A 14,640-nucleotide genomic window follows, 5' to 3' on the forward strand; every position below is an offset into this window, starting at 1 on the left:
AAAAATATCGTGAGATTTCTGTGAATCTTATTTGAGTTTAGTGTACTAGAAAAAAAGTTATACCCACAATTCTCTCCAAGAAAAGCCCTTCTCCACCTTTGGGGTCTGCTCAGAAGCCTGAGAGATCGTGTCTTGATGCTTCCTAGTCGTCCGACTGTTCCATTGAGACAGTCGGTAAGACACACCTTTCATCTCCTTAAAAGGCTCTTTGTGAGACAGAATAACACGCTGATCCTTTGATCTTTTTGAAGTCTTAACCAGTAGTTATGCAGTCTTACCCGTGGCTATATGTCTATACCACGTTTTCCTGAACGTACTCAAAAGCCATTTCCTAACTGTAGCATACTTTGCTGTCCAGAGAGATTGAGACTTTTCAAAATTGTCAGGTCTTGGTTCCTTCATGTTTAACAATTCTTCCTTCAATTTATCGCTCTTACAGTTTACTATAAGCAGCACAAAAAAGCCAGATGGCACCTTCAGCCCTTTGCTTGAAAATCCCAGCTCAATCACTAAGTTCATTAGTGCTGGCCAGGGCAGAGTTGTGAGGTTGAAAATAGACTCACTTGGCCCCTCCCACACATGTGCACCTCCCTGTGGCATCCCCTTCCGTGACTGTCCTTCCCTCTCCACCACTGGCTTCATCATTTTTTGCAGTTTTTGACTGCATAGGTGAAATTTCCAACACCCAGCTTGACATGTCTTGTTTCCAATAGCTTCAATATATTAAATTCAATTCCCTGGACACTTGGAAGTCCATGATGATAGTATTCATCATATAAGCAAATCATCGATAATGCTTTGGTTGGCTAATGTTGTTCCCTCTACCTTATCTCAGTTAAAATGTATAAAATAGTCTTTAAGGGGTGGTAAGGTCATATGATGATATAAAGTTATAATTCTAATGATTTCTACCTGAATAGCTTTACGACTACTTTACCATTTATAAAGGGCTTCCTTTCACTCATTTATTCCTCACCAAAGGCCTATACGGCCAGTGTCCTCTTAATTTAGAGATTAGGGAACTGAGGCTCATAGAGGTGAAGTCATCTGCTGTAGGTTCCATGATTTAGACTGTGCTGAGTGGCACCAGCAGGACCACACTCCACAGCACTGTGTCCCATTCCATATCCTCGATGTCCCGCTGGAAGAATTTGGAGGATATCGTTATTTGGGGTGGGGGATCGGGGTGGATTTTGACTAAGATAATTCCCAGACGTGGCTGAACTGTTTCTACAACATTGAGTTTGACTACAGCAGACACTACACCCATTGCTGCCTTTGCAGTATGGGCTTTGCTTTGTATTCGTCCAGACCTGGATGCCCTGGGGGTTGCCACACCAGACCACAGTCTCCCAGAGCCTCCGCAAGCATGTGCTGGCTTTCTCTATCCTCTTCCGTGGCCTATCAGCACGTTTATAAGTTACAGTTAGGCCCTGTCTGCAGAATGTGCTGACAGCTTTCAGTAATGGTTATGGACGTCTGCTGAAAGGTTTGGCTGTGTTTGTAGCTGGGTGCTGGTGGGCATGTAAACTCTGAGCCTGAAGGAGAAAAAAAAAAAAAAAGGTTAGCATAGAATTCGCTCTATCTGTGGATTTGTCATTTTGGAGTTTGTGATCATTTTAGACAGGACTGACAGAAACTGCTGAACTTGGAGCTGAGTGACGTTAGAGGCGTGAGCCCGTCTCTGCTGCAATGACGTTGGCCAGGCCACAGGCATTCAGCCTGGTGGAGGTGAAAGGAACTTAGGGAATGGCCTGGTCCAATTCTTCATTGAATAGATGAAGAAATTGAGGCTTGTGGAAATGAAGTGACATTTCCAATGCAGCCATTTAGTGATAAATCCATTGTGTTGATTGATCGTCATTTCGTTCTTTTCCACAGTTCACTTATTCTGTTACATAACGTTGTTTCAGCGTTGTCCCGATAGTATAATTATTATCAAATAATTTGTTATAAAAATTGTATGAGGTCAGGCACACTGGTTCATGCGTATAATTCCAGCACTTTGAGAGGCAGAAGCGGGTGGATCAGTTGAGGCCAGGAGGTGGAGACCAGCCTGGGCAACATAGTGCCACACTGTATCTACAAAAAATAAAACAATTAGCTGGGAGTGGTGGCATGTACATGTAGTCCCAGCTACTCCAGAGCCTGAGGTGGGAGGATCACTTGAGCCCAGGAGTTTGAGACTGCAGTGAGCTATGATCACACCACCGCACTCCAGCCTGGGTGACAGAGTGAGATCTTGTCTCTAACAATAAATAAATAAATAAATAAATAAATAAATAAATAAATAAATAAATAAAACAAAATTAAATTAAAAATCGGATGATCATATTACTGCTTTTTCTACCGCTCATAGGCCAGCCCTTGTACCAGGGTCCTCCCTGACCCCCTCGGTGGCCCACACATGAGTACAGGCTCCCTGGTCTTCTCCATCAGCTTCCCAACTTCTTTTTCTCCATCTCAGCCTGGCACATTCCTTCTGCAAGCAGGGCTGCATCCCATTCTACACTACTTCCCATTCTCCTTCTCAGCAACCTACCACATACAGTGCTTCTTTTCAAACTTCACCGCTTCTGTTCCCAGTCCTTCCCTCCCCTCCGGCCTCTCCACCACACATTCCTCCCCCCAACAAAACATACTTCTGCCAACTCATCCCTTGCACCTGCTGCTCTGCCTCTCCATCCTTCAGTCCCACTCTGCCCGAGGGCCAGCTTTGAAGAGTAACTTTCCACTCCTGCCAGTGGCTGACCTGAGCATAGTAGTAATTGCTGGCACTGTGGGACTCTAGATTTTCACAGAATGTGTACCCCAGGAGACGTGCTCGTGAGCTAAAGGGGAGTCCGACATTTTCCCTTCCCCTGCTCCCTGCACTTCGAGGCACTGCAGTGTTTGAGAGAGAGACACAAATTATTACAACATAGCAGTGGCTCGTTTCTCTCTCAAATTCACCTGTTATTTTTTTCATTTTATTTTCTATTTGGGAAAAATCAGCGGATTGATTTGCATTTCCAAACATATCTGATTTCAGACACTTTCAGTGACACTAGCCCAGAACTGTCCAGTGGAATGTTCCGTGGTGAGCGACATGTTTTGTATCTACTTTATAACACAGTAGCCACTGGCCAGACTCGATTGCTAATACTTGAAAGTGGCTAGTGTGACTGAGGAACTGAATTTTAAATTGTATTTAATTTTAATTATTTTATATTTAAATAGCCACACATGGCTACTGGGTACCTAAGTGGGCAGTGTAGACTAGACCATTACACCCTTTGTTGAGGGGAGAATTGTGAAATCAAATATTAACATTCCCCCACTTCTACCATCTTTTTGCCATATCCCACCACATCCCATGATCCTTTGCTTGCCCTTGAACAGGTAAAACCAGGGCTACTCTTGGCTTCTAGAAGGTATATCTGACTTCAGTCCCCTGTCTCTGTTTCTGCCAATTATATAACTTAGTAATTGACTTAGCCTAAAACCGAGGATCATGTAGCAAATAAATAATAATAAATAATAAATAATAGATCACATTTATTTGTTGCTCTATATGTACCAGGTATGTAATACTTCCATATATTAATTCATTTAATCTTCAAAGCAGCCCTGTGAGGTCTGTGTGTTATTATATTATACCCATTTTATAGTTCAGGAAACTGAGGCAAGAGCTACAGAGCTACTACATGCCAGAACTGGAATTTGAAGTTGGGCATTTGATAGTAAACCTCACTCTTGGGCACCTATTGAACTGCATCTGCCATATGCTCCCCTGCAGAGAAATTCCTGGCCTGGCATCTTGGATGCTGTCTGTGCCTGCCAGCGTGGAGTGGGATTGAGCTCTGTATACTAAAAAACAGAAACAGAATCAGAATCAGAGAGGTTTGCTACTGCAATATTGCAATGCAATTCTGACGCTAACTACCCAGAGTTAGTGCAGACTTCACAACTTAAGGGCACAGACTTCAGCAAGACTGCCCTCACTTCAGATGTCAGCTGCAAGCTCTGAGGGTCCCACGACGCCTGCACTTCTGACCAATTGGCTACAAATTTGGGGTTCCCATTACTCCCTCAGGTTTGATACCTAGAAGGAATGTCAGAACTCGGGAGAGAGCTAGACTTGCAATTACAGTTTTATTATGAAGGCTACAAATCAGGACCAACCAAATGACAAGATGTATATAAGAAGGTCTAGGAGGGTCCCAAATTTGGAGCTTGTTTGTCCTCTTCTTGTGAAATCAGGGTTGTGGGACTTTTCTTTAGTTCAGCTAAAGATGGGGTCCTTGTCACATGGCCACAAAAATTTAGGCTTGCAGACAACTTAAAAGGTGAGTAAGACAGGATTTTATTGGGTGAAAAGGGAAAAAAGGGAAGGAGGGACCCTTCACAAGCCAGAGTCCCTGCTGGTGCGCTTCCTGCCCACAGCTTGAATCCCAGTTTCCACACAGGAAGAGGAGGGGCCAGGCTCCTTGTCCACTGCAAAGGGTGCCAACTTCCTGAGGCTCCACCCTAGTGCACAGGCTGGTTGGAGTTTTCCTGGGAACCTCTTTGCACTCAGCTGTCTTATCAAGACACAATACTCCCTCATTATGCTGATGTGTTCACTCAACTGAGCTTTGGTGTCCAGAGTTTTATTATGCTTTCATTACTTAGGTATGACTGAAGTATTGGTCATGTGACTGAACTCATTGTCCAGCCTCTCCTCCCTAAAGGTTGGGCTACTATTATTTGGCCTCAACCCTCTGATCACACAGTTTATCTTTCCAGCATGGCCAGACTTCATCCTGAATCTATCTAGGGACTCACTATGAGTCACCTCATTAGCATAAGCTGTCAAGTTCCACCATGAATTACAAAGATACTGCTATCATTTGGGAAATCCCAAGGGCTTAGACCTCCACCTCAAGAACTTGGAAAAAAGACCTGACAAACTCTGTTGTACAAGAGCTACATCAGAAATTTTTCTTTCAAGTAACTAAGAGTAAGGAAACAAGCATTTCTAAATGTTCAGTGGTTACTGGTCACATTCATCTACATTATATCATTTAATCTTCATGACATTCCTAGGAGGAAGATATTATCGATGTCTTTGTTTTATAGATGAATAAACTGAGGCTAAATGAAATTAATAACCATGTACATGAACATCCAACTAGTAACAATTGGTATGGAAGTTTAAAATCAAGTTTAAAACCTAACTTTCAATCACAAGCCCTTTGAATACATTACAAGAATAGTAGGAGGAGGTAAGAATAGAGATATAGATGCTTTCAACACCTAATTGTTTTTCTTATCTGAAAATGCAGGATGGGAATGGACTTGCCCAGGATAGGACAGTCAAGGAGAAATGTGAGGATCTGGGAGTGAAGCTTCTTCCCAATGTGCCAAGTGATTCCTTTTCTGATTTTCCTCATGTGTTTATTTACAAAAGATTACGTTTTAATGTGTGTCAGGCCTTTAATGTGTAGCAAGCATTGAAAATACACAAATAGAGAGACACAGTCCCCAGGCTTCCTTGAAGAGGACACAGACAGTACATAAAATATTGCAATGTGACATGGCTACTGAAACAATAAAGAAAAGCACTTAGAAAAATGCAATAAAAGGCCGGTTGAGGTGGCTCATCCCTGTAATCCCAGCACTTTGGGAGGCCGAGGCGGGTGGATCACGAGGTCAGGAGATCAAGACCAGCCTGGCTAACATGGTGAACCCCTGTCTGTACTAAAACTACAAAAATTAGCCAGGTGTGGTGGCGGGTGCCTGTAATCCCAGCTACTTGGGAAGCTGAGGCAGGAGAATCGCTCCAACCCAGGAGGCAGAGGTTGCAGTGAGCTGAGATGGTGCCATTGCACCACTCCAGCCTGGGTGACAAAGGAAGACTCTGTCTCAAAAAAAAAAAAAAAAAGAGAAAGAAAAATGCAGTAAATGAAACAATAAAAGAAAGTTCTAACTAGAAAGGGGCGAGAGGAAGAGGGGAGTCAGGAAAGATTAGGGGAGAGAATGCAGGAGCTAGGGGTTGGAAACAAACAAGGATTAACCAGATTTCGAGTTCTGTAAGTGAATAGAAGAGGGGTACTGAACTCTCTCACTTCAGATGAGGAGGCTAATGTGTTGTCGTCGACAAAAAGAGTTAAACTCTGTAAAATATTTAAATAGATGTATTCTTAGCCAAATATGAGTTACTATGGCCCGCAATGCAGCCTTCAGGAGGTCCTGAGAACATGTGCTCAAGGTGGTCGGGGTGTAGCTTGGTTTTATACACATTTTAGGGAGGCAAGAGACATCAATCAAATACATTTAAAAAGTACATTGGTTTGGTCCAGAAAGGTGGGACAACTAGAAGCGGGGTTTGGAGGCTTCCAGGCTATAGGTAAATGTAAACATTGTTTGGTTGACAATTGGTTGAGTTTGTCTAAAGACCTGGGATTAACAGAAAGGAATGTCTGGGTTAAAACAAAGGGTTGCAGAGACACAAGATTTTATTCGCAGAGGAAGCCTTCAGATAGTAGGCTCCCGAGAAAATAGGTTGCAAAGCATTTCTTATCAGACTTAAAGTCTGTATTGATGTTCATGCTGGAGAGGTATAATGAGGCAAGTCCGACCCCCATTTCCCATCATGGCCTGAAACAGTTTCTTAGGTTAAATTTTAAAAGAGCCCTGGCTGAGCAGGAAGTCCATTCTAATGGTTATGGGGAGGGTTTCTTAGAATTTTATTTTTTGGTTACAGGGTTCTGATGATACTCAAAGCCTAGCACTTTGCAGACCCCTTGCTCTGCCTCAGCTGTAGCCAGAACCCCCAAAGTAGAAGGGAATGGAGTCACCCAAATAATGGAGGTCAGGTTGTGATGTTGTGGATCTCAGGAATGAGGAGGATGTGTGTGTATTAGGAGTTCCAGCAAGTTTCCTCATCTGTAAAATGATGATGTTCGACCTCCCTAGATAATCTCTGGGATCCCTTCTGGCTCTAACATTTCATTAATTTGTGATTTTATGAAAAACGTTTTGCAAAGCAAATGAATAGTGTAAACAAGATTATAAAGAGAATATTTGCCTTCTTAAGGGAATAAACTGTTCTGAAGCACATCAGGAGTGGTCATTTGCATATAAACAATGCAAATTCTATATAAGCAGAGGAGGCTTGTTTTCTTAGGTGTTTTGGTAAGTCAATTACAAATCGTTCTTATCAATTTTGCTAGTGTATATGTACTAGGAAGCAGAAGAGCTGAATTCATTTTAAAAGTGCTATACTTTCGAATGTTCCCAATTTCTTGAATGTTCCCAATACCTGACTTTTCTCTGAATTAGCCTGAGTTTTCTTAAATTATTTCTTTATTCCATGGGTTAAAACATTTGGGATTTGTCTTTTTCAGGAAGGTTTTGGATAAATTGTTATGTTCATCAGATCTCAGAGGTGTCAACTGAACCCCATTCTACTTTCAGTCATCCTGAATGGGCTTAGGACTACCCAACAAAGTCTATAACCTGTTAGGGTCCAAAGTCCTGCCTCCACTTTTGATTCCCAACATCTTAATGATCTCTCTTCATCTTTCGTCCCTGTACATTTGAGTGCTTCTTTTTCCCACTCCCCATATCAATCAGACTACATAGGCTTCCAATAAAAATTACCACTTTGGAAGTATTTTATTTGTCTAGATGACTGTATTGAAGATTTGGTTGTCATACAGAGCTATCACCATGCAGAGAACAAAGCCATCTTCCTGATTCTATTCTCTCTAGGCCTCTTCCCCTTCTCTCATATTCTCTTTCTCTTCTCTTTTTTTTTTCTCCAAACCCCCTCATCCCCCTGACATTCACCCTTTTCAGAAGCAAGACACCTTGTGCCCCTTGTCTTAAGCACAGCAGTTTCCTTCTGTAGCTTGGGCATTTTCTTAAAGTTTTGTTCTCCACTCCCAGGTGGTTGCTCAAAATATTCCAAATACATTTTGTTGTGTCAGGGTAAATTCAGGAAACACGATCTGGAAGAAGCAGGTTTCCACCAAGAGGGATAGAAGAGGCTGGGCAAGCAGAGAGGTGGGGGATGAGTTTCCAAGCAGAAGGAACAGCCTGCACCAACCATGGCAACATGTGAGAGCCAGCACGTAGAGGAGCCTCACCTGATTTTCTGTGATCCAGATAGGTGGAGTAATTGCAAGGAATAATGAGTAAAAGACAGGAATGGAGAAGAAGATGCCAGTGACATTACAGTGACCTTTATGTGTCATATTAAGACATTTTTATTTTCTCAGAAGGTGCTGGGAACCCAGTGAGGCATTGCAGCACCAGTGTGATGAGGCTGCAGAGCTGACTGCAAACATCCCAGATAGAAAACTAGTGCAATGCCACGGACCAGGAGTAGGACATGGGGCAGGGGATGCAGAGGAAATGGGACATTTAAGAGAGAAGTAGGAGACCAGTAAGATTTGGGGTTGATTGATTATAGGCTGATGGAGAAAAAGGAACTGGCCAGGGAAAACGCTGCACTTTTGTCTTGAATATTTATTGGCCAAGTTAGGAAATACAAGAATAGAAATTAGGAAATGTTCAATTTTGGAAATATAACTTCATTTGGTTTATCACTGCACTATTTTAATTTATGGGCCCACAGTGTTAGCGTCCTTGGATGTCATTCAGTTCTCAGGCAATAGGCTGAACAAGTTCCAAGTCATGACTGTTCAGCAACATTTTTGTGAAAAATGCCTTAGACATGACTCCTCTTCTCCTAACAAACTCTGGCCATATCATTTCATGTAAACCATGGCCCATGACTGCCTTTTCCTTGTCACTATAAGCTTGCTACCTGGCTATCAGAAATTAGTCTTCATCATGGCTAAGGATGTTCTGCTCTGTTTTTTCACTGGTTTATTGAACAGTTTACATTCAGTGTGGGACCAATTAATCATTATATATTTCTCTAGCTACCACCTTCAAACTCACATGGTCAAAGTGCTTTCTTCATTCTTCCTCCATATTGTTGATATCTCAGGAAGATTGTGTACATATCTGGTCATTTTTTTTTTTTTGAGACAGAGTCTTGCTCAGTCGCCAGGCTGGAGTGCAGTGGCACAATCTCAGCTCACTGCAACCTCTGCCTCCTGGGTTCAAGCAATTCTCCTACCTCAGCCTCCCAAATAGCTAGGACTACAGGAGCATGCCACCATGCCCAGCTAATTTTTGTATTTTTAGTAGAGACAGGGTTTCACCATGTTGGCCAGGATGGTCTCGATCTCTTGACCTCATGATCCGCCTGCCTCGGCCTCCCAAAGTGCTGGGATTACAGGCGTGAGCCACCACACCTGGCCAAGGTGAGACCATTTTCAATGGTCATTACTAGTCTATCATAAGATTTCTGTCTCAAAACCAGGTCAGAGAATCCCCCTATCCTGGACCTTCAGGATGAGAATAAGGGGAAAGACTAGTGGTGGAAGAAGCGGAAGCTTTTGGACATGGCTGTTCCTACAGATGTGATTCTCATCTGGCTTGTGCTAGAAGGCTGCCACATGCCCCGTGTGGCCCAGCCTTCAATAGGGGCTGAACATCACAGAAGTTCTATGTCACACCACATTCCCTGACAGGGACACTTCTCTTTTGGGAAGGCAGAGGTACCCATTCCAAATTGCCCAACATTTTTCTAACTGCTTCCTGAGACCCCATGAAAAGTCCCTATTAACACTCAGTTACATTAGTTTTAGAAAGGTAGCAAATGTGGGCCGGACGCGGTGGCTCACACCTGTAATCCCAGTGCTTTGGGAGGCTGAGTTGGGTGGATCATCTGAGGTCAGGAGTTTGAGACCAGCATGGCCAACATGGCAAAACCCTGTATCTACTAAAAATACAAAAATTAGCCAGGTGTGGTAGCACGTGGCTGTAATCCCAGCTACTTGGGAGGCTGAAGCAGGAGAATTGCTTGAACCTGGGAGGCAGAGGTTGCAGTGAGCTGAGATTGTGCCACTGCACTCCAGCCTGGGCGACAAAGCGTGACTCAGTCTCAAAAAAAAAAAAAAAAAAAAAAGGTAGCAAATGTGCAAATGTGAAACTGAGGCCATGTTTTCATCATGTTTGTGGTTTCATATATGTCAAAAAGAAGATGAGCTATCTGAGCATGATTGGTATGTATATGGCGCAATTGAAATTCTCTCTTCAGATGGAATCATATTTAAGGCTGTCCGAGAACAAAGACTGCCCTTCGCCACAAATGGAAGCTATGTGATGAATTTTTTTCCCTATGCCTTTCTTCAATTTTCTATTTAAAGAAATTTCTGAAAATACATGAATTATGCAGCTTATCTCTCAGATGAAAAAGAATTTTCTTCTTGGATTGGATGGCTGCGTGTTTATTAATAGCAGTGAAATTTTCCGTGTTCTTTTGTATCAAATGGGATGCTGACTAAAATATGAAGTAGCCTTTCCAGCAAAAATAACAGTAATGGATGAATAATTACAAAAGCTATAGGGAACTGAAAGACATTTTAATTTGTCATTATTTCTATGTATTCAGAAAGGATCTGAATAATTACAATGACTATAAAAAGGAAGAGTGTGATATTTTTCCTCATTATGGGATTAAGTTCTTAATATACCACTTTTACTATAAGTTTAAAAAAAAACCCCTTTCATCTGATTTTCTCTAACTATGTAATCATGACTAAAGACTGTTTAGCTGTGAATATTTGGTCTTCTTACTGTTACGTGAAGATGCTGTCCTTCAAACTCTTTTTAATCTCAAAAGTGTTCATCTTTGCAGTTTATAAAAATGAAATTATACTTATTTGCTAAGTGAGAACTTTCAACCCTTATGTCACATTAATTTTTGAAGATGACAAGGACTGTTGAATTTCTTTAGGTCATGACCGGATGGTAGCAGAGTATGAGATTCTAAAACAGGATTTTAATTTTTATAACAACTACTAAAAAGTGGCTATAGCTACCAGGGTCATGCTAAGGCAAAATTTCAAACATTTCAAAGCTATTTTTAAAAATATGCATATAGTCTCAATTTTTTTAGTCTACATTATACCAACAATGTTCAAATTCTTATTCAGATCCTAAGAATATTCTATGACAGCACTGTTTTTGGAAAATGAAATTTCAACATATGCTCTGTGTTTCTAGGTGAGTGATAGAATTTTCTTTTGTAGCTTTTGAATTTTCATTTACCAGACTGCCAGTGAGACATTTGCAGTGAGACCCTAACAGGTTATAGACTTTGTTGGGTAGTCCTAAGCCCATTCAGGATGACTGAAAGTAGAATGGGGTTCAGTTGACACCTCTGAGATCTGATGAACATAACAATTTATCCAAAACCTTCCTGAAAAAGACAAATCCCAAATGTTTTAACCCATGGAATAAAGAAATAATTTAAGAAAACTCAGGCTAATTCAGAGAAAAGTCAGGTATTGGGAACATTCAAGAAATTGGGAACATTCGAAAGTATAGCGAAGGAAGATGGGAAAACCTGTGAAAAGAGTCTAACCTGCTCTAACACTTTTGCCACCCTTCCCTCTAAAATATTCTTTAAGGGAAACAGCCACCACTAGAAGATGCTTTTCCAGCAGCCTCCTTTCAGCTGCAGCACTTCTTCAGCAGCATGCGAGAAATCCCCGGCAGAAGATGCCAACAAGCTCTCTCACCTCCTGCTTATGAGTTTTTCCAGGGTTCAAGTTCCACCGCTTAACAGCTGTTTGATCTTGTGCCATTAATTTAGCCAAGTGAAACCTCAGTGTTCTCACCTTTAAAAGGGGTGGAAATGGTACACATAGTAAAAGTGGTCTGTGGATTAAATTAAAATGTAAAGTAAATGTAAAATTCATGACTCGTAGTAGGCATGTGGTAAGAGGTAGTATCTTGTTGTCATAAAGAAAAAAACAAAACTAAAAATCCTTCAAAAATTGGCTCTCAATTTGATTAAATCAATACTTTTTGCAAGTAAGGCCAGAAAGAATTTTTTTTTTTTTTTTTTTTTTTTTTTTTGAGATGGAGTCTCGCTCTGTTGCCAGGCTGGGGTGCAGTGGCGCGATCTCGGCTCACTGCATCAGGTTCAAGTGGTTCTCCTGCTTCAGCCTCCTGAGTAGCTGGGACTACAGGCACGCTACCATGCCCAGCTAATTTTTGTATTTTTAGTAGAGACGGGGTTTCACCATTTTGGCCAGGATAGTCTTGATATCCTGACCTCGTGATCTGCCCACCTCCGCCTCCCAAAGTGTTGGGATTACAGGCATGAGCCACTGCACCTGGCCCAGAAACAATTTTTTTTTTCTATTCATCTAACAGAGAAAATTCTGAATGAGTGGACAATGAGGCTTATATTAATTTGAAATTTAGCCACTGTAATGTTGCTGTCCACTTTCAACAAGAGGGTTCTGCATGTAGTTATACCTGAAACTTAAAGATGGGTGTATGCAGCATGCCATAAATAAAAATCAATTCATTATTTTTATTTAAAAACATTTGGAATGAATTTAGTGTCTGGATTGACAATGTAGAGCTATACTTTTTCTTGTACATATGTGGAGATGGCATTGGTAATGGAGATATTATATATACAGGTTATTTAGAACCTGAAAGATTAACTTTACAAATTCAGATGCATTTGAATTTGATGGTTAAGGTAATATGAGAAGTAGAAGGGAGACAGGGGGTGGGGGGAGAAAGAGGTGTTGGAATTTGTAATTATGAAAGAAGGTAACACTGTGTTTCCTTCTGTCTTACAGCCTGAAGAATAAGTAGTGAAAGCATCAATCAAGAGATAAGAACAAAATATCAGCATTTCTCTGCCGTGGAGAATTGCTTATCAACCACCAGAGGAGGCTTCTTTCTTGAACAATAAACATTTCTTACAAGGATTCACAGATTCACATACGACTGATCTTGATTTTTGGAAATGAATGAGGTTTCTTTTTTCTTTTTCCTTTTTTTAATTTTGGGGTAAGTTATGATATTTGGATGGATTTTTAAATTCTTTCCTGATAACATATTTAGCACATGTTCTAAATTATAATCCTATAGCAAACAGTTGGAGCATTATTCAAACTGAAAGTGGAAAAATTTAAATTTCCAATTTATTCTAGATTTCCTCAGAGCATAATTATTCTGTTAAATCCTCAATGAGTGTGATGTAAACCACCTCTATCCAGAAATATACATTCTTTTCTCATCATGTTGGACACAGTTGAGGGTGACATGCACAGAACTGGAACAGATCACTATTAGTGGAAAATACCAAATGGACAAATAAATACCAGTCATTCTCCGTTCTCCAAGCACAGGAGCCAGGTTTACCATCTGAACAATGAAGACGAAGGGAGTACATAAAGGAAGAATTCTCATCTTTTTTCCTGATCATTCAAAGAACAGTTTCTCAAGGTTAAGCCAAGTCCTCCTTGCAAGTTGCCAAATAATAGCTTAGGAAAAGAATTAGTCTGCCTGCATGATGATCTTCTTAGGCAAAAACGTCTTCACAGCCCTTGACCTTGGTGAATTTTTTTCCCCAAAAGCATCCAAAAGAATTATAAACCCCAGAATGAGATGGAAATAAACAAGTATTTTTTTTTTTTACGATGTTTGGCCTGAACTGTGGGCTTTAATTGGGGGATACTGATCGTTTGGAAAGAAGTGAGAAAATTCTGAAGAAATGGCGGCCTTGGGCTAGGTGGGGTCCCCTGTTTCTTCTGTTTCTCACTGAAGTCCTACTGCTGAGCCAAGACTCAGTCACTTTGGAAAGAACATGACCGATAAGGAAAACAGTTGCTTTCTGATGGGGAGCGTCTGAGTGCTGATCATGAGGCTCTTTCTCTAGGTTTAATTCTTTTCCATGGTGACCGGACTTGGTGTCTTGTAGCCTGGTTACGAAGTGGGACGTTGAGCTTCTACTGACGATGCCCTGCATGGACCAGCTGGGATCTGGCTGGGGCTGCCCTGTGTCCCTAACGACCATAGGCAATCCATCTTCTTGTGTCAGCAATTTCTGGACACCCACTGTTTTCCACCAAGAGCTGAGGTGGCAACAACTCATTGAGCAATAAACAAAATGACACAGAAATGCACAGTGTTGTTATGAAGGAGCCTGTTTCCCTGTGTTCAAAATCTGGCACCATTCCCTTGAGCAGGGCCCGCTCAGGAGGGACCAGGTCTGCCAGTTTCTGTGCCTGCAGAGAGAGGAAGCCCCACCAGCCACACCCTACTCTACAAGAGGAAAGGGGGTTGGATGGGAAGAATCTATTTTGCTGTTTTGGAAAGCACACAGCCGACCTACAAACCTCCTGTGATGGTGTTTCTTCGGATGTGTAAAATAAGGCTTTATTTGTCAATTCCGCTGTAAAATAAGCATTGTCCAAGTAAAAACAGCAACAACAACAAAACACTGTTTCTGTTTGGGTTTAGTGAGTGAGCTTATGCCCTAAAGTGCTGTGTGTGTGTGTGTGTGTGTGTGTGTGTGTTTGTGTGTGTGTGTGTTTAAAATAACCTAATATAGAAAACTCTATGAACATAGATTTCTTTTACTTTACAGAGAGGCTATGCCAAACCCTTTATAGATAATCTTCCAGCCATAATAATCAGATTATTTCAGAATTCCTCATCTAAATACCATTGCTCCTTGGCAACCTGTCAAATGCAAGTGAATACCCTGCCAGAGGTTTTGTGTGT

General features: G+C 41.4%; 1 protein-coding gene across 4 annotated transcripts in view; it reads left to right on the forward strand.

Annotated features, from left to right (window-relative positions):
• ZMAT4 (zinc finger matrin-type 4) overlaps positions 1–14,354 on the forward strand; it is a 378,251-nt gene extending 363,897 nt beyond the window's left edge. For 3 of the 4 annotated variants that reach the window (XM_055348042.2, XM_055348044.2, XM_055348045.2), the window contains one exon: positions 12,708–14,354. In XM_055348042.2, the coding sequence (XP_055204017.1) occupies positions 12,708–12,723 (16 nt within the window). In that variant the 3' untranslated portion in view covers positions 12,724–14,354. The remainder of the gene's footprint in view (positions 1–12,707) is intronic. The other variant, XR_010134997.1, reaches the window with a different exon arrangement.
• The last annotated feature ends 286 nt before the right edge of the window (positions 14,355–14,640 follow it).

Source organism: Gorilla gorilla, chromosome 7 (assembly GCF_029281585.2).
Source record: "Gorilla gorilla gorilla isolate KB3781 chromosome 7, NHGRI_mGorGor1-v2.1_pri, whole genome shotgun sequence".
Lineage (NCBI taxonomy): Eukaryota > Metazoa > Chordata > Mammalia > Primates > Hominidae > Gorilla > Gorilla gorilla.